Source organism: Sphaeramia orbicularis, chromosome 4 (assembly GCF_902148855.1).
Source record: "Sphaeramia orbicularis chromosome 4, fSphaOr1.1, whole genome shotgun sequence".
Taxonomy (NCBI): Eukaryota; Metazoa; Chordata; class Actinopteri; order Kurtiformes; family Apogonidae; genus Sphaeramia; species Sphaeramia orbicularis.
The window spans coordinates 36464353-36484299 of record NC_043960.1 but is presented as its reverse complement, the minus strand read 5'-3'; the positions used below and the strand labels follow the sequence as shown (position 1 = coordinate 36484299).

At 40.3% G+C, this 19947-nt stretch overlaps 3 protein-coding genes across 6 annotated transcripts in view; 1 reads left to right on the top strand and 2 right to left on the bottom strand.

Moving 5' to 3' along the window:
- Nucleotides 1–215: 215 nt before the first annotated feature.
- LOC115418083 (GTPase IMAP family member 8-like) lies at nt 216–8179 on the bottom strand. 2 transcript variants are annotated; one of them, XM_030132395.1, is made up of 6 exons: nt 8000–8179; nt 5249–5968; nt 2569–3267; nt 753–1532; nt 528–662; nt 216–455 (listed from the first exon to the last, which is right to left on the bottom strand). In XM_030132395.1, the coding sequence occupies exons 1-6, from the start codon at nt 8028–8030 to the stop codon at nt 226–228; spliced, it is 2595 nt and encodes an 864-aa protein (XP_029988255.1). In that variant the 5' UTR covers nt 8031–8179; the 3' UTR covers nt 216–225. The 2 variants fall into 2 exon arrangements, with proteins under 2 accessions (XP_029988255.1, XP_029988256.1); XM_030132396.1 differs by having other exon boundaries at nt 2569–3264.
- Nucleotides 8180–9224: 1045 nt separating this feature from the next.
- On the bottom strand, nt 9225–15105 carry LOC115418084 (carcinoembryonic antigen-related cell adhesion molecule 1-like). 2 transcript variants are annotated; one of them, XM_030132397.1, is made up of 8 exons: nt 14913–15101; nt 13862–13900; nt 13009–13308; nt 11635–11937; nt 11155–11418; nt 11018–11056; nt 10112–10196; nt 9225–10002 (listed from the first exon to the last, which is right to left on the bottom strand). In XM_030132397.1, exons 1-8 carry the CDS (start codon nt 14941–14943, stop codon nt 9840–9842), a joined length of 1224 nt encoding a protein of 407 aa, XP_029988257.1. In that variant the 5' UTR covers nt 14944–15101; the 3' UTR covers nt 9225–9839. The 2 variants fall into 2 exon arrangements, 1 of the variants encoding a protein (XP_029988257.1); XR_003935253.1 differs by having other exon boundaries at nt 9950–10002; nt 11162–11418; nt 14913–15105.
- Nucleotides 15106–15412: 307 nt separating this feature from the next.
- The window catches only part of LOC115418082 (capping protein, Arp2/3 and myosin-I linker protein 3-like), a 28566-nt gene continuing 24031 nt past the window's right edge, over nt 15413–19947 (top strand). For both annotated transcript variants that reach the window (XM_030132394.1, XM_030132393.1), the window contains exons 1-2: nt 15413–15983; nt 18389–18483. In XM_030132394.1, coding sequence (XP_029988254.1) covers nt 15926–15983; nt 18389–18483 — 153 coding nt within the window. In that variant the 5' untranslated portion in view covers nt 15413–15925. The remainder of the gene's footprint in view (nt 15984–18388; nt 18484–19947) is intronic.

Genomic DNA, 19947 nt, shown 5'->3' with positions numbered 1-19947 from the left:
TTCTCAAACAAACAAAAGTAATGAAACAGAGGTAAGTGATTGTTTTAGTTTTCATCCAGATCCATTTTGTATTGAATCAACTGAAGCTTTTAGTCACAAGCTTAGCGCTAATCCCCTTATATTATAAGTATGTCATATTGGTTTTACCCTTTTCCTTCACTGCTATAAATTCCCTTGGTGTATGTTGTGCGTTACTGCAAAGCATTTGTTGTACATTTATTTACATCAATCATCAGGAATATCATCTGTTGTGTCTATGTCAAAGTCATCCTGCGGTAGATTTGATCTGTATCCTGACGTTTGAGAGAAGTTGAGGGTCAGCTGGTTCTCCATATTCGTGCTGATCTTCAGTGTTGACAGCCAACCCAGAACTTTGTCAAAGTTGCTGTTTGCTTTTTTCCGTCTTAGTGAAGGCTCAGATGAATGGACAGATGGTACTGGACTGCCTCCACTCACTATAAATATGAAACACAGATTTTAATGTGTCATTGTAAAAGCTGGATATTATTATTCTATTTTTTACTTACAACTTGGGATTAAAAACTCCATGCTGCTAGTCACATGTTGGCTGGATCTGGCAATGTCCTTCTCAAGCTCTTCAATCATCTGGCTGATTTTTAAGTCAATGTTGCTCTCCTTCTTCTTTTGGCCAATGGCCATAACTAACAATTGTTCATCACAATGACATATTAAAACATATCGATACGATAAACAAAGCAGTATATCAATCTCCGTTATAGAAAAATACTCACCCAGTGGCTTGTGTTTAGTGCTTGTCACATTTTCCTTGATCTCAGCTTGTAGCGCGACGAGTGTTTTCATGAAGTCCTTCTTCAGCTCCACCTCTCTCCTCCTGTACTCCTCCTCCAATCGCTGCTTCAACACATATTTCAGTTGCCTTCTGCTGAATTTCTCTTCAAGTCTCACATGGACCATGTTCATGTCAGGACAAAAGAGCCTCCCATTGTTTCCTGACACCATTTCCTCTATCTTCTCAAACAACTTGGTAACCTGGGTAAGGTCAGTTTTCTTCATGTTGTTTATCACATGGTATCTGTTGTCACTCTTGTCCACCAACCGCCTTAGAGCATGGGGCTCTCTCTCGATGTGTTCTTCTACAGACTTATCTGCTAGTTTGTCTCCATATGTGAACACAACCACGGTGTGTTTCCAGACACTGTCATCAAAGAGGTTTATGTGGTCCTCCAGGGTGGCTAGCTGAACGTCTCCAAACGTCAGGTCCAGTGGAACTACCAGAAGGACTGCGTGGAACCCCAGTGGACTCAGCGACAAGCTGCGGACAATCTCCTCATCTGTTTTTTGATTGCATTGAGAAACATTCATGTACCAGCCTGGAGTGTCGATCACTGTGATCCGTCTGCCTGCAACTTCCCCCTCCTCTACTTGACAATACTCATTCTGACAGGTGGCAAACACTTCTTTGCGCAGGAGAGTATTTCCTGTTGCACTCTTTCCAAATGTCTTCTGTCCTAGCAGCACAAGCCTCACCTCTTGTAATTTATTTCTGGAATCTGAAAAGATAAACAGTCATCAAGCAAAGGACTGAACAACTGATGATGCAATTGGATAATTACTTTAAAACATTTGAAACTATGATACTATACAATGGATAGCCATAACATTCTGACCACTGACAGGTGCCTTGGTAATAATGTTGATGATCATGTTAAAATAGTACATTTCAGTGGGTGGGATATATTAGGTAACAAGGGAACATTTAGTCCTCAAATTTAATGTGTTGGATAAAGGCAAAATGGGCCAAATAGTGATGACCAAATGACTGGATCAGAGCATTTCCAGAACTGCAGGTCTGGTTGTGTGTTCCCAGTCTGCAGAGGTTATTACCCACCAAAAATGGTCTGAGGAAAGACAGCCAGATCTCAAACCATTCAAGCATCTGTGGGAACATAACATCATTACCGCCTGCCTAATGTGTACATCCCCCATTTGCTGTCAAAACAACTCTGACCCGAGGCCTAGACACCACAGTGTTTCTGAAGGTGTGCTGTAGTATCCAGCACCAAGACATTATCAGCAAATCTATGAAGTCATGGGCCTCCAAGTGATTTGATTTGTTTGTCCAGCACCTCCCACAGATGCATGATTGGTTTGAAATTGGCTTATCTTGCATGAAAATGCTCTTCGTAGGTACTAACCACTGCAGACCAGGAGGTCTCAGCAAGACCTGGAATTTTGAAGATGCTTTGACCCAGTCATTTAAACGTCACTGTCTATACACTACCCACTAGGGCCGCTTCCAGCACATTAACATTGAGGTCTAATTGTTTACTTGATGCTTAATATCTTCCATTCCATCCTCCATTTCCATGAATTAAATAACGTTATCACCACTTCTCATGTCAGTGGATATAATGTTATGGTTGATCAATGTATGTTCCTCATTCATTACTGATAGTTCATGCAAGTTAAGTCATGAACTTGATATATATCATTATATTTCTTTAATTTTGCCCATAATTTAAAACTAGCTTTGTAAAGACTAAATTAATTTATTTGTGACACTGATGCTATGTGACAAAAATGTACCTTTGAAAGTTTGCATTTTGGCCTTGACTTGACTTTGCCTCTGTTTTGCTCCTTGTTCCACTCTTATTCGTCTCTCTTCAATGGTCACACGGATCTGGTCATCTGGGACAAAATGACTCCAGCCATTTGCAGCAACAGTCCCCATGATTTTCTCCAGCAGCTCAGTAATTTGAGTGCCATCATCCGCATTCTTGTTGTCTACGACATGATATCTGTTTCCGCATTGTTCAACTAATGATTGCAGGGCCTCTCCCTCCCCTTCAATATACTCCTCGATTGTGTGTGCTCCTAGCCAGTCACCTCTGGTGAAAACTGTAATTGTGTGTTTCCACACTCCTTCTCCGAGAAGCTCCAAGTGTGTTGTCACTGCATCTAAGTGTTTGGCATTAAAGGATGCATCGGCGTCTAGCACCAGCAGAAAGACATGAGGCCCAGGGGGACACACAAACATACTGCGCATCACTTCTTCTTTGATAGCTTCAGGAGTGTCAAGTGCAGGGAAGCCTTTCCACCAACCGGGTGTGTCAACTAGAGTCACTTCAGTTTTACCTACGAACCCCCGGTGGGCCACTGACTCGGCTGTTCTTTTCCCATCTTCTCGCTCTTTTATTCCCAAGATGGCATTGCCAAGTGAAGTTTTCCCAACATTGCGACTTCCCAAGAGTATGATCTGGAGTTTTTGGATGGTTCTCGCCTCTTCTGTCAGACAAAACAAAACTTTTACAGCAAATCATAAATGTTGTCAAACTACTTGGAAAATGAACAAGAGGCCACATTAAATTAGGTCGCACAAATGAGTCAGAAAGATTCAGTCTGTAATATTTATTGGTATCTAGTGTCACCCTTACAAGCAAATGATTTGCTTGCTTCTCCCTCTTTTATGAAGCTGCTTTTTGGTTAAGAAAGTGGTGAATTTGGTCCACATTCAAACAGTAGTTTATGGTAATGCACCTTAACTTTGGGGACCATCCACTATTAAAAAAAAAAAAAAAAAAAAGAATAAGAGGAAGCCTGGAGACCCACTCTATCTGTAGATATAAACAGCTCATTTTAAAGTAACAAATATAGCAATTCTTATTTGTGGGTGATTATGCACTGATGAAAACTTGATTATCATTAAAACATTAAATGCAATTATTTTTTGTAAATGTTAATATTATGTAGACATGAACATATGTATTAACAGTTTAATTGTTTTTAAGAGAGCAATTACCCAGGCATTTATATGTATTATTATTAATATTATTATTATTATTATTATTATTATTATTATTATTATTATTATTATTTATTTGACTTTTCAAATTATTTTACTTGTAACCATTTTCCCACAGTAGATATCCACATTTTGTCATGATAAAGCTGGACAGTAACAAGGGGAGTAATTAGGGATTAAAGCACTGTTTTTTAAAGAGAATCAAATTTTAATGGCTCAGAAGGTAAGATTAATGTGGGGGGATCTACAGAGATGGAATATCATCTTCATTAATTATTCATATGTGTATAACCTCTGTGGGATCACTGTGTCACAGTTATTGTGTTTTTGTTGCCTTACAGTGAGAGCAGGCCACCTCCATAGAGTCAGTCACAGTGGGCTTTATGCACAGCCCCACTACTTCCTGAACTTAAAGCAGCTGCTTTATTTCCTGTCTTTCATTATTGAACACACTGATTAATCCAGGTGTGCCTGACCACAGTAGTCACAACAAGAAGTAGCAGGCACACCTGGATTAATCAGTGTGTTCAATAATGAAAGACAGGAAATAAAGGAGCTGCTTTAAGTTCAGGAAGTAGTGGGGCTGTGTATAAAGCCCATTGTTTTCTACTTTTTTCTGTTTTCATATGTAGTGGCCTACAGCCTTAAAGGTACATTTTATAGAATTTTCCTTAAGAATTGTTGATAGACTCCATCTATAATAATCCATCATCACATAATCATCACTTCTGACCCTCTGTTAGTGTGCTGTGTATTCACCTGCAGAAGCCTTTACCCTCTAACTCTGATTACACAGGTCTCTCTGAAAGACAAACTTCTGGGAGAAGCATACACATTACTTCTGAAATAATCCCCCTGAGTTTTGTAAAGGTGTTGGTGTGTTTGTGTTTTTGGAAATCTATTTCACAGATTTTCTCTTCCTATGCTGGTCACGCTCAGGATCAATTCAGTCTATTGCTCACTGAGCCTCTGCTCCCACTCCCCCTGTCACTGAGTGGAGATTAGGGTCGAAGTTTGAAGAGATCAAGAACTAACTGAACAAACTCAATTGAGAAATGTTAACATACTCTGCTTTTAAAGTGCATTACTGGCACCTACTATGTTAGACCAGAGTTAATATCTCCTTAACTTAAAAAAAAAAAACATCAGAGGGTACAAACCAAACACTAGCTCTAATAAGGGCCTTTTTCATTGTTAGTGGGAGAACAGTATTCACCTGGTTGCAGTCTGCTGATTCACCACTAAATGTCACTAAACATCACAGACTGAACCTTCAAATTCCCATTTGTAACTTGGCTGGTGTATAAAACAAATTCTACTACTACTTTTTGGATACTTTTCTAAGCTACTATTTGTGTAGTTATGAAATACTTTACATAACATTTACTAAATAATACTATAATTACCATTTTTGACCATTTTTAAAAAAATAATTTTTAAAATCCCATCTCCTGTCACATTCACCTGAAATAAGACTTTTCATCTGTTGTCTTTGCTCCTCTGTCCTCTTCCGTCTATGTTGTGCCCTTTCCATCACCCCCCGTTGCTTCTCTTTAATGATGTTCAAAGTCTGTTCATCAGTCTCGTAGTAACTGCTGTGGTTGTGATGCACCATCTCATCTATCTTTTCAAGCAGCAGAGTGACCTGGGCTGAGTCACTTCTCTCCTTGTTATTGAACACATGGTACCTGTTCCTGCATCTTTCTGTTACTGACTTGAGTGCTTCTCCCTCACTCTCGATGTGCTGCTCTATCGTCTTCTCCCCGAGGAAATCGCCACACGTGAACAGCACCATGGTGTACTTCCAAACACGTTCCCCCAAAAGCTTCATGTGCTCCTCCACGGTCATCTTCTGCTCCACAGAGAAGGCCGAGTCTATAGGAATGACGAGAAGAAAAACGTGTGGTCCGGGAGAACATTTGGACGGGTTTAGTTTAAACCTCTGCTTGTCCAGTTCTGGGATCTCAGTGAGGGAGAGGGAGCTGCTCCACCCTGGAGCATCGACCACAATGAGTGTCCTGCCCTCAACATCTTGATGTCTTAATTCAGACTGCACTGTTCTGATTCGGCCACACTCAAACCTTTCACTTCTCAGTATGGTGTTGCCAGAGGAGCTCTTGCCAGCCCATCGTCCACCAATCAGGATAAGTCTGACCTCCGGAACAGAGATCCTCTTTAACTCTCCTGGAGGGCAAAGGATAACTTCACAATGTCAGCCAAACATGCAGATAAACAATGAGATTTGCAACAAAATGTCATCTTCTCAGTAACTTCCTTGGCTCAAAAACCACATTTTTTGTGTATTCACTAAATGGTTATAGACATGCTTCATAAAAGTAGGTCAGAATGTGAGCTTAACTTAGAAAATCACAATAACTGGAGTGACAAGGTTATCACTGCAGATGTCTCTGTTGTTTTGGATGAGTGACAGAAGACTAGGGCTCTAGTAAATTTGTGTCTTATTGTTCCTTTGGGATTGTGTAGCAAAGCTATTTGTGACTTTATCCTTTCATTCCCTGTTATTGGAGAGACTGAATATGACACAAAATAAAAAGACTGAAACAGTTTTAGAATGACCCTGAACAAAAATAAATCAACTTTAGGCAAAATAAAAAGAAGCTATGATGAAAGACCAGTAAAATCAAGTGAGAATGATGCATCTTCCATTCCAGGTGTGGTGTGATGTGTGATAAAAATATCCCATGATACACTGACACCTGAACCTGAGAGTTGCATAAACCACACAACTCCACTGCACTGGCAGCAATGGTACATTTAGCAAAATTTGTACTAAATAGTTTATTTGTATTGTACACAAAAAATAATCTGTTGGATGAGAGTAATAAAATTATGGAAAGGATTTCCACCAAATTAAAATGCTTTCATTTAGCAAGACACAATTTTATTGAACCAACTAATTGTAAGTTTGTTGAGTGAGCATAAAGTATTGGAGTTACTTTTACTTATTTGCAATGTATGGGTCCAACTTAATTTGTAAAAGTTGTTTCAGCATATTTACTAAGGAGGGATTTGACTTCATTGTCTTGGGTCACGTTAACTTTTATAACTATTATGGATAACTTCTTTTAATAGGGCAGGTACACCATTATTTTTATGTAGTACAACGACAAAATTTATCCATGCTGATTGAACAACAGTATAGTAAGTTCAATCATTCAATTATAACCTGCGGCTTTGTTCTTCGATCCTTAAAGATTCTCAAACCTCCCCTTCTGTCACAGTTCCTTACTTCTTTTTTTTTATGGTTCTTTACTTTAAGTCTTCCAGATCCATAAGGCTCCACAGGTGTGTTTAAGCTCTTCTACCAATGTGGTTGAAGGTGTAATCAGCCAGAACACCTGTTCTTCAAGCAGCCATTTTGAAACATCATGAGTCAGTGTGGCCTTTTCTAACAGATCTAGATTACATCATTACATTTAGGATTAAAGTTAAGGTTAGATCTGAACTAGACTAAATGATGCCCGTAAACCTGAGATTTAGGGTTAGAGCCAGGGTAGGGTAAGGGCTAGACTAAATAATTGCCACCTTCTGCTCTGGAGGGGTGTTGCAGATGGGATACCCTCCTAAATCAAGTAGGTTTTGTTGATATAAAGGAATCTTGCAGTTTTAAGGATTTTGTATGTCATGTTAAAACAACATGATTTAAGAATGTTTAACCACTAAACATGAATTAATATAATAGAACCTACATGTTATATTTATGTAGTTACAACAGACCCCCATGTTGCTTTTTTTAAGTACATAGAAGTACAGTACAAGGAAGTTTTTTTAATGTCCTTTCCACTCAGTGTTTAGAAGAACGTGATGGGGCGGAGTTTTGTCCGTAAATAAGATGTCTGTGCTGAAAGAATACTGTCGAACTGGTTTTGTCTCACACATACCTGTGTGTGTGTGTGTGTGTGCTGTAAAGACTGTCGATCTATAAATGGGTGCGAAGACTGTCGGATTGTATTTTTTGTGCCTTTCTTTGTACCTTAATTGAAGCAAAGTAAATGTTTTTACATGTTGCAGTTTCTTTGTTAAAACAAATCTCCTTGCTCAGATGTAAAATCAAGATATTAAACTGACACATCAGTAAAAATTCAATGTAAACACATAAGACAAGACAAGAATCTCTCGAGTTATTCTGTCCTCTGCTGCAGTACACTGTGTGGTTACCCATTTATCCTCAACAAAGCTGTGTCATTAACTCACCAGGATCATTTTCCATTTTTCTCGTCGTCATGTTACATAGCTGATTCACTACCAGCTGAATATCCCCGTCTGTAGAGGTCACAGGGAATGAAGTCTGTCAAAAGTCTGCCCACTTGGTAAAATATTTTAAGAAAGCAGGCGCTCAGTTGTGTTTAACTGCTGTTCCTGTTGGTGTTCACTCTAGCAGTGAACCAACAAAACAGACTTAAAAACTCTACCTCCTGGTTGGGGAGGGGCAGGACCTTGCCTCACCTATCAGGCCACACCCAACCATTTAAGAGAAAGGATCAGGCCCAGATCACCCTCTTTTCCCTTTGTTTGACTTGGAGCATGTGGCCTGAAGAACTGACAAAGACTTAAATGCACAGACTGGATGGATGCACACTTGAGTGAGTTATATTTTGTGTTATTGTTAGTTGAATATCCTTGAATACGTATGGAATTGTTTTAGTAATACAGTTATTGTTTCCCTTTGTTTAAGATTTAAAATCATCTCATCCATGTCATCTCATCCAAATCATCCTACCCATGTCATCATCTGAACCGTTCCACCTGTAAATAATCTGCCTGAAGAGAAAATAAAGCATTAAACGAAATCCCTGACCAGTTATCATATCTGACCGTATGCCAATGCAGAAGTTTTAATTATTCCAACACAAATCAGCCTTCAACATCAGCCTTCAGAGTTTTTACACAGACTAAATGTCAAAGATAGTCTAAAGTGGTTTAACAGGTTTCTACATCTTGTGGAGCAGGTGAGCTATGTGCACGTGTCTGCTGTCCAAAATACCACATCATCTCATATTACTTCAATAAAGACTGCACAACTTAACATATTAAAACCTTTCTGGTGATAGTTTTGAAATCATTCCTTACTTCAGTCAGTTATTTATAAGACTGGTCCCTGTGTCTGTTTCTTTTGTGATGTTTATGCACAAAGCAGCTTTTCCTCCTTCAGTGTATCCTTCTATTAATTTTAATCTCCGGTGTGACAGTTCACTGCAGTCAGATCAGAGACAACTGAGACTCATGTGACATGTTCCTAGATCATTTTGACAGACTATCTGCATAATACATATGCTGCGATGTGATCTTTGCATGGACTTTGTTCTAACATGTTCTAGCTTGTCATAAGAATGCCCTGCAGTGAAATCCGTAGCTATTTCAATAAATTGGGGCAATCGGTAGATTCATTTTACCACAGATTTGCTACTTGAAATAATGGAAAGAAAGTCACTTTAAGAAGGTAAACTTTTAATCCTTCAGCAGGTGGTATGCATATGCATTTTTGTTACAGGAGTGTACATTAAAAACACATACAGTGAACTATATCATCACAATAATCCTGAGACAAATATAAGAGCTTTGGATCCATGATTCTAAAACTAACAAGTGCTTTGTGAAATTAGAAACAGTCGTAGAGTTCCTTAGACTTAGTCTAAAATGCGCATCTGCTGTTTGTATACAAATAATAGGATATAGAAAAGGAAACCCAATGTTGAACACAGGTGTATGTGGGGAGAAGCACCAGAAAAGGAGGGCTGGTGTAGAGCTAAAGGTCAAAGCTTAGGAGTGTATTTAATGCAGAAGCAGAGATGTATGCAGTGAAGGTCCAGGGACAAAAAGAATTCAAATGACCCCCCCCCCCCCCCCATTTTCCTTTCTAAAGGAAATATTCACAATACATTTAGAGATACAAGCTCTTTTGCTTTTTTGTGTATTTGAAACGATGGCTTTCACATTATCAGTTGTAAAAAGTACATATTCAATCACAAATGCCACAACTTTGGCTCGTAAACACACATTGTAAATTGACTTTTATTGAATGGAGGGGGAATTTTTAAGCACTAGGGTACAGCTGCTTATCTAACAGATTTGACATCTCCATCCAGGACAGGTCCCATTGTACTTCTGTCATGTCTTGTTTGGTTGCAGGTAGTGCCACAGCTGGTAAGACCTCTTTGGAAACAGGGCAGCAGGTACGGGGGAAAAAGGCCTGGTGTCTTCAGTAAACACAAAAAAAAACATTTGCTCAGCAGGCAGTTCACACTTTTAGTTCATACCAGGAAGTGAGACAAACAAACTACAAATGTGTTAATTTTGTCATATAACCTGTAGCGACGAATGAGCCAAACAAGTAGAGGAATGAGGAACAGAATTAGAACCCCACATGACACAATAATCCACTTCCAGGTACCTAATGAGGAAAAAAATAAGTTTTCAACAGTTTTGCTGTTACATTGTAAAGCTTAAGACATCAACAGTTGCAGAGTTCTTCACTGTCAGGCTCTAATGCACTTGAGTTTCACAAAATCATGTTTTATGTGACTGCACTGATCCTTAAACACACTGTATGGATATCAGATATTTTAGATATGTGTAGGTTTGTGATAGACACTTCATCTCATGTAGGTTTGATTCTGAATGTTGTCGTATGTTTACACTAATATATTACACTGGCTGTATTACAGTAAAAACAGAGTGGGCATCTGTTTATGGCCACAGTTTCAAGTGATATATGAACTCAAGATAAAACATGATTCAGAAGGATATCATTCATAAAACTATATGATTACATTCACAATATCAACAAATGAGAGAAAACCAAAAAGCAGAATTTGCAAGGGTATCTATTTAACAAAAATAAACTAAAAAAGAAAGCACCCCTCTGAAAGACTGGAAAAACATTCATAATGAATATAATATCTGAAACCAGCATGTTGATGCAATTAATGCACTTTTATCATTGTACAACACCAAAAGAAAATGTAATTAGTGAAATTAATTTGATATGTTACTAGCCTTATTGTCAGATTCTTGCTAGTGCGCTGATCTATTTTTCAGTGCTATACATACAAATTACATCCATAGTATCAGTCTGTATGGAATTAATTTTAATTTTAGTATTTACCACATGAACACATGGATATTTTAGTTTAGAAAGAAGCTTAAATGGAAGACATTTGGGTGTATTATAAGATCTGACTAACAAGCGAATGTGTAAAATTCTGAATTTACCATTAGTGGAGGCTGCTGTCACATCTAGTGAGGCATTTCCTGAAAAGTCAAAAACAAACAAACAAGAAATCTCTCATGTATTAATGTTAATGAGAATGATAAATATCGTGAAATGTAAAACATCTGACTCCAGTTACTTCTCACTGATAACCAGCTCTCAGCGCTCTCCATCTTTCTGTCCTCAGATGCACACATGTAATAGCCTTCGTCCTCCTTGGTCACATTCTCAATAGTCATCTTTACAATATTATCTGAACTAGAAGAGGTATTAGTGATGATGTGTGCTCTGTTTTTAAAGAACATGGTGTGACTGTGGTTCACTGTCCTGTATTGACAGTACAGGTCCACTGTGTGACCCTCTGACACAGGAGAGGCCGGAGTCTTCAAGATGATGACACCATCTGTGGGAAAGAAAACTGATTGCTTCACTGTAACTCTTAAGCCCTTATATAATGTTTTTGAGTTTTTTTTTTGTTTTTTTTTTTAAGAATACAGTGTTTTATCAGCATATTTAAACTGATTTTGAATGGATCACACACACTGCAGTTACTTTCTTTTGAGGTTTTTTTTTTTTTTTGCCTGTGTGTCCAGTGTGTGCATTCTTACACAGGACTCACAGCTTACAGTGATGTTTATTGTGTTGCTGCGCCCCTCAGGACCCTCACACCAGTACAGTCCACAGCTCCCATTCACTGCAGAGAAGACACAAGCATCAGACTTGTTGGCATTAACAGCACCTCCTAGTGATGAACAACGGTCAGTGTGGAAATCTGTGGTCCTTGGCCCACGATCCTCAGAGAAGTGCTTCAACAGCCAGCTTGAAGAGTTCCTTTGAGACATGGGGCACTGCAGAGTGAAAAGCTCTCCTTGAAAGATCTGCCTTGTGCTGGGAACCATGATTAGCGAGGGAGGGGGATGGTCTGGAGGAGAGATATGGATGGAAGAGAGAGAAAGGGATACAGTTATTTTCATCACATTGCATTTTTCCTGTACTGACTGATGCAGGAAGTTGCCCCTGATTACCACAAAACCATCTGACATTTAATGTGCCTGGTGGCAAACTGACAGGTCACACTGGAACATAATCGATACATCTACGTAGGTGTGTAGAATACATATAGGTGACAAATGACAGGAAACACCTGCTGAGCTTAGAGTGGTCTTGTCCTGGGTGAAAATGCATCCATCCATAAGGCACAAGAGCTCACTGAAGGGTCTGATGAATATGAAAATGATGTGACTCATATGCTATGGCCCTCACAGACCCAGCTGAACACCTATGGGAGGTTTGGAACCAAAGTGCTCCATGCCACCCTCATCAAAATACCAAATGAGGGAATGTATTTTGGAAGAATAGTGTTCACCTCCTCTAGTGTATGCAGTGCCTAAAGCCTTACTAAAATATCATATGGTTTTTTTTTTCTTCATTTTATCACCAATTTGTACATTGCAGTGGAGCAGTGTATGTTGACAAGACAAGAACAGCTGCTTTTACTGCATCACTCACTCGGAAACTGATAGCTAAGAGAAAAGCTGAAGATTGTGTAAGCTGCTCTTTTTTTTATTGATTTAGGATTAAATGCTCAGCCAACACATGCTGTGATCTTTTGGAACTCAAAGAAAACTGTAAAAACCTGCCTTGAACCATGAACTCTGTACAGTATGTTCTTACTGCTGCAAAATGCAACATTCACACGACATGAAGTCTGTTTAAAGCTGATAATTGACTTTTAAAGGCATGACAGAAAGAAAAGGACATATTTTGCATCCTGCATAATGGGTTTACAAATGACATTGTAGTGATTAACATTATACATTCAACAACTGTTGTATTCATGAGATGAAACTGATGTTAAAATGCTTGCACACATTGTACATCACTTACTCTGGTCTGTACAAAGTAACCTCTCTGTCCTTGTGTGTTTTGTCATGTGAAGTAGGGGTAATCTGATGCCATAATGCAGGTTGTAGCTGCTGCTCCTGCTGCTCACCTGACACACCGAGTGTAGCTGGCTCGCTGAGAAACACCATGGTAGTGTTGCCTTCCCTCCACTCTGCTTGGCACCAGTAGCTGCCCGTGTCCTCCCTTGTTACCCCAGTGATGGAGTAGCTGTCACCAGAGACCAGGTGCCTGGGGTTCAGGGATAGAGCAGTGTGTGGTGTGTGCCTGAACCACCGGTAGAGCTGCACAAAGCTGGAGTTGAACTTCACTGTGCACTGCAGAAACACACTCTCTCCAAGATGGATGCTTGACCCCGGAGGCCACACTGACACACTGACCTTCAAAGCCTCTGCGGGAAGACACAAAGTCTTCTGAGAAGATTTCTCACCTTTTTTCTGTTCCAATACACTGAAAGAGCATGTCGAGTTTTACAGATGTACTGTATTTTTTACCCCGCCCCTCGAAGGGAAGGCAAGGGATATTGTTTTTGGTTCGGTTTATTTGTTTCTTTGTTCATTTCTTTGTTTCTTTGATAGGTAACACTCTAGCAGCAAAACTATTGGTTGCATTCATACCAAATTGGGTTTATACATTGCTAGTGACCCAGAATGGATGTGGTTACTTTTTGGGAAAAGTAGGTCAAAGTTCAGATTTTTTATGAATTTTTAAATATTTTTTTCTCTCATTTACTTATAATGGGTGAAATTTCAAATGTCTATAAAAACATAAATTTTGTTTCAGTTTACTTAAAACTTGGCTCATATATAGAGGCAATTGATATGCTGACATCAGCATACACATAGACATGACATCAGCTGGATCAATGCAAAAATAAGCTACAATACGTGCAGGGTTTGTTGTGCCTGGCACCACTTGTCTGTGTTTGTTGTCTGTGCCAGTACCTTTAGATGTGTTAACTCCTGGAACAAATGCAGCGACACCTGTAATGACGGAAAACGTTCAGACAACACAAGTCTCATGTTTGGACCACAGTTTGTTCCTGGGAAAATCAGTGACATTTTCAGTACAGTATACTTAGATGTAAGAGACTACGGTGTTCTGTGTCGGTCAGGGGTAAAACGCATTAAAAATACCACCAGAGGCAGCTCAGATGGCTTGTTCCTATGTGACTGCACATCAGATAGTCAGTTATGGTCCACTGCTGATTCTTCAAATTATATAAGGAAGAAAACATTTTAAAATAGTGGCACAGATACAAGCAGATTTAATAAGTTAACCATTCTGTGTATAAAACATCAATCCCTCCTACTTCACTAAGATTTTGCCATGAAAATGAAACCATCCATTCACATCCATTACATAACATGGAGTCATTGTACTGTGATGCTACACACTGTGACAGCGGGGAGCTTTGTATTACTTAATGAGACTCCTTAGATAGTTATCATCCCCAAGGGAGCAGAAGGAATGTAAACATATTTGCTGTATTTCCCTGATAGACACCAATACCACACACAAACACACACAGACATACAGTGGTATTATATAGCACTATACTAGACAGACTAGGCAGTTCTGAGCATAACTCATGCCTGTCAGGGATGGAGTATCCAACACAGCAATTTGGCAGCCCCTTCCAAATCAGTCCACTTAGCTCAATTCAAATTCAGGCTTGTGCAGATCATTTTAATTTAGTACTGTCTGAAATTCCCAGCTGCAGGCTAACAGCAGAGTAAAATTTATAACCCTGCATACTACACTGATATCTGCATCAAATAATGGAGCAGAGCTTTAGGGGTAGTCAGCAGTGTGCTGACAGCTGAGTGGAGCCGCTTCTTTAAAGTGCTGGGATACTATTTTTTCCATCAGTCACTAGAGTATTTAAAATGTTGTTAATTAAAATGCATTTAACACATAGATATTTCTCATAGTTCTGCTGAGTAGATGTCTGTCTGCAGCTGTGTGCCTGTCAGTCACTTTCAGAATACTCACCCAGCAATGAGGAGATAAGGATGATGTTCATTCTGTGGATGTTTAAGTGTCCGAAATTTAGCACCACGCTCCTATGACTATAATGGTTTTAAAATTGTGTGTATTTGTAATCCGACGGTCGAATCCAGGCAGTGGTGTTTCAGAGGCTATGTGACAGAGAATGATAGTGTCTGCAGGAGGAGTTTTGGCCGACTATCACTGTAAACTCCAGACAGAGATGGTCATCTTGGTGGGGACATTTCCTTCCCCTCTTATCCACTTAACAGGCGGAGCCATCAGACAACACAATCTTGGCACAAGCAGAAAGGCAGAGAGGTGAAGATCTCAATGCAAACACTTTACTTTTTGTTTTCTGCTCTAAATTAATCTCTTTTTGTCCAGCCCGTTGAGAATTTTTTCCATTTTTAATCATCTATTTCTGCTTGTTCTGTTATGCCATCCACTGTTTGCTATATTTATAACCTCCTTTTATTTCCCATATCCAACACTTGAGGACATGGATGTTCATTTCTCTTTGGAGACTGTTTGATTCAGTTTAATCCAATCAGTTACAGTCAGATGAAGTTTTCATAAATGAAATGAGGGGAATCATAATCCCCAGTCGCATTATTTGCCTCCTTTGGTTTTTCTCTGCACCCCATCAACTTTTTTACCATCTCTATTGGATTTGGATCTGTAACTTGTCTGTGCTCTGTGCTTCAGGTAACTACAGCTGCCTCATTATGCCTCAGTGATCCCCGCCCTCTTCTCCATCACCCCTCCTTCCACCTCTGGGCCCGTCCCTCCTCCCTCCCCCCCTTTAACTCCCGTCGCTCCCACATTCAGCCTCCCTACATCCAAAGGGTTTGTACCAGGAAGCGCGTCGGACAGTCGGATGCTTTGCTGGAATGCCTGGGAGAGAGACCAGCCTTTTTGTCCGTTTCTGAGAAAGAGAGAGAGAGAGAGAGAGAGAGGGCCAGTGGGGAGGAGGAGAAGAGGAGGAGGAGGCGGGGTGGCGATAGAGAGAAACAGACATGGCTACTAAAGAGATCACTGCCACTGGGTTCGTCAGTGTGAACAAGGAAATCACAGGTGGGTAGACGGCCGCTTGGTTATTTCGCTCCTCGCCTTGTTGCAGGTTATAGCCGCGGTCGCCCTGTGCGCGCGTGCGTTCAGGCTCGGGATGCTTTTCCGCCGCGCGTCCAGCGGAGGCTGCGACGCATTGGATGATTGTCAGGAGCTACACCTTTACATTTTGTCCAAGAGCTTTCCGGGATGCCTTCTTCCTCCTCAGTGCATGTGAATTAGTTAATCTGCACATGAATTATTTACAAAGCATGGTGTCTGAAAACATACCTCGCTTTAAATGTGCCCCACGGGGAGTATCAGGTAATAACCCCCCCCCCCCCCCCAGCCTTAGGCCAGACAGAGAAGGGGCGTTGTGGAAATAATGGTGTGTACTCCTGGGTCTGATAGCGGCTTGTTCCCAGCACGTTTAACCCTTTTCCGGGTTATCCTGTCTCTCCTCTTTAACCCTAGCTTATTAAGTATTTCATCTTTTGTTTTCCTGCAGCCTGACCAGCCGGGGCACTACAGTGATCGTGCGCGTGCGTGCGTGTGAAAGTGAAGAGTGGGGCACTGATAAAGGCAGATGTTCACCATATCTTGCCAACAAAAATACATGAGCGAGACAAACCCAACAGCGCGACAGAACGCACAAATATTTATTCCTCTTTCTCAAACAGCAACAGCTTACACATGTCAGAGTTACAGCACTAGTCCTGAATTGAATATCGTAAACGGGCACGCGCGCGCAACGCACGCGCACAAAACACACACAGACACCCACTCCACACATGCTCAGGGTAGCAGGGACTCTGCTGCTGTGTTAATTACTCCTAATGGCTCTATTAGGCTCACTGTGATGATTAATCCAGTGGAATCCCTGCCTCTTCATTCAGTCACCTGCAGGGCGCTACACCTTCTGCTCCCGCCCCTCTGCTCTGATTGACAGGTGGAGTACAGGGGCCACTGTGACCCTGGTGGTCCGCAGGCCTGCACAAGGTCATCTGAATGAGACTTGTTCTCTGGATGAGCCACACTTACTGTCAGTTCAGTGTTTTATCAGGTCTTCTATCTCTTGTCTCTATTCACTCGTTCAGTGGTGTTTTAAGCAACATTTTTAGAAAAGCATGTATATTTAGTTTTCCTTAGAGCTCGGAAGAAAGTGCACTCTTCTTCTAACATAAAGTACAACCCTCAGATACTGCTGCAATGTATTTGAACTTCACTTCACAGAATAAATGGATAAACACTACTCTGCGAAGGAAAAGTTCCTTTATTGTGCAATACAGCTGTATAAGGTCTAGTTCCAAATCCTAGCACCTCAGCTTAGTATTGATTTTCTCATAAACTCGTCAGTTATGATGCTGTGGAGCCACATTAATGATGAGTCTGACTCATGTAATACCTGCCAGCTACTGTATGTTTCTATGATAGTGTGACTGTGATTGTACGTGCACTCCCGCCGTGTGAGGAAGCCGCTGTCTGTGGCTCGGCAGGCAGGTTATGTATGTATACAAGGCAGGGGTCACAGCACCGACAGTGATTCTGTTTGACAGGAACAGTTCTCAGTGAATCACAGAAACTGAAGCGCGGATGTGTCATGTTCATATTTCTCCTGCGAGGGGGAAATGTCACTGACCCATATTGTGAGCCATTTGGATGATACAACAAGATAGAGTAGCTTGGTAATTACTCCTGTGATTAACTCATGAGCAAGACCGAAGACAAATATTGTTATATTTCTGATTTGATCAGTAACCAACCCATGACATCCTATCTTTCATTCCAGTTTCCCTCTAAAGACTGTTGTGTATTAAATTTTTAACATATCTTTTTGAATATACAAAAACCTTTCAATCTTGCATGAAAATGTTCTATTTTTCATTGAAGAGGTTTGTATCATAAATATAATCATCAAGACACCTATAGGCTGAATGTTTATCAAATAATTTTATCTGAAATGCCAAAACATGTCTATCAAATGACAAGCCTGACGTGTTCCTCAGTTATTAAATGAAGCTGTGGATAGAGGCCTTTCCAGCCAAAGGTCAAGCTTGTTTAGTGTCCACTTTGATTTGTGTAACCTGATGTGTGTCGTGATCCTTGTGTGGGTGGGATTCAAGTGCCATTCACAACACATATTTAACATTTTTTATTTTATACCTTGTATGTGAACACAATGGAGACTTTAACAGAGTGATAGTGTATGTATTATATTAAGTACATGCATGATTTTATCTGCCATGAGATTGGCAGCAGGTTGGAAAAGTAGCTGTTGGTAAAGTATGAAAAGCAGAATAAGAAATCTGTCATCACCAGCAGTAATGTGATTGATATTGAAAATGCTCATAAAAACTAGTGAGATGATTTAAGGGCCCTCTTTGTTCTTGTTTGTCTGACGTTACATATCTGTCATTTATTTTTGTCCACAGAAAGTATCAGGAAGATTATTGACAAGTCATCTATCAAGTTTATTTGCGGCATTAAGCTTGACACCAAAAACAGCAAAACAGAGGACAGAATACTGGTAAGTTGGTGCTTTCTGAAGGTTGAGCTATGTTAATGGGATCTGCTGTAGCAGTGGGTGCTGATGTACAGTTTGGTAATCCTGCTCTATAAGCAGACCGGCACATGCATCATGTATGTATGGTATCTTTGATGTTAACTTCCACGGTGGTGTTATTAATGGATCTCTGTTGCATTGTTGACGACCATGACAGCGCAGGCAGGACTGAGACCCTCTGAGATTTAACAGGGATGGTCTTTATTCTTCGGTCACTTTTTAACTGCATTACAACGGTGCGCCTCTTCAGGATCTGCCTCGGCAGGATAAATATTGGATAGACAGTATCTGTGGGAGTGGCTGTGGATTTCTGTGTGCCTCAGTGTCTGTGAGTCCCACTGTGGAGGCAGCAGGGGGCTGAGCCTTTGATTCTGGAGTGCTTTCATCAGAGAATATGGGACATGAAATCTCTATTTTAGTGAGTGAAGCTCTACCAGCTATCATGATAAAATCTGGGGCAATAGGGACAAAACCCTTATCCTGGACACTGGAACATGATCTGTGTAACATGTAGTGGACTTACTGCTTGTAGACTGTGCAGACAGATGTACTTCATATGTACAGCAGCTCGTCCTGCATGAGAAACATACAGAGCAGGTTTTATTGATTGAATGTCCACTAAACCACATGTCAGCATTACCATGAATGAGGCTTAAAAAATTCTGTCCAATTGCTCTTAAGTCAGTGTGGTTTTTATACTGTTTAAAAGACACTTCTTGCCCCTCCTGTTATCCCCCGAAGAGCCAATGAGCTTTCATCCACAGCCTTGGCAGAACAGCGTTTCTACTCAATGGATGCTTTAATGATTCATCATGTGGTGAAGATGGGCAGTTATGAGAGTTTCTGCATGTACAGCCTTTGATATCCAGACACTTTGATATATCTACCAGAAACATTTTCCAATAATGTCTTTCCAATCCATGTCTCATTTATAGTTTCCTCTTGAAAGCTGAACTGGAAAGCAAGAGTTCCCACTCCTGCTGGTGCTGGCAGAAGATGGAAAATAGACTAGAGTTTGATCAGAGGCTCTGGGTTAGGAAATTATAGAAAACAGAGCTTAAATGTCTTTTGTGTTCAAGCTCTCTGAATAATAACTTGAAATATTAGTGAAATCACAATTTGACCAAGTTTAATGGAAGAGTCTAATGGAGGGAAGCATGTTTAGTATCAACCACGGCAACAATCGCATCAAATATATGATCGTGGAAAATGAAGTAGGGAAAAAAAGGCTAGCAGCATAACTCATAGCGCAATTCCAATATTTGTCAAAATTGTAATCATTCAGTCCTAGTTGAAAGGTTGAATCAGACTACGCATGGGGATTGGTGCTGTTTTGCTGTTGCTGCATTCATTTATCCTGATGATTTGATACAGACTCCACACCCAAACTGTCAAACAAGACAAGATTGGACTATGGGTCCTGTAGCA

Excerpts from the sequence above, each read along its gene's own strand:
- LOC115418083 (XM_030132395.1), bottom strand. The coding sequence starts at position 8,030 with ATGACGACGAGAAAAATGGAAAATGATCCTG. Across the intron at positions 663-752 it reads CACTAAACACAAGCCACTGG|TTATGGCCATTGGCCAAAAG; the intron begins GTGAGTATTTTT and ends AACAATTGTTAG. Across the intron at positions 456-527 it reads GGAGTTTTTAATCCCAAGTT|TGAGTGGAGGCAGTCCAGTA; the intron begins GTAAGTAAAAAA and ends TCATATTTATAG.
- LOC115418084 (XM_030132397.1), bottom strand. The coding sequence starts at position 14,943 with ATGAACATCATCCTTATCTCCTCATTGCTGG. Across the intron at positions 13,901-14,912 it reads CCTTATCTCCTCATTGCTGG|GTGTCGCTGCATTTGTTCCA; the intron begins GTGAGTATTCTG and ends CCGTCATTACAG. Across the intron at positions 11,938-13,008 it reads AGCTACACTCGGTGTGTCAG|ACCATCCCCCTCCCTCGCTA; the intron begins GTGAGCAGCAGG and ends TCTCTCCTCCAG.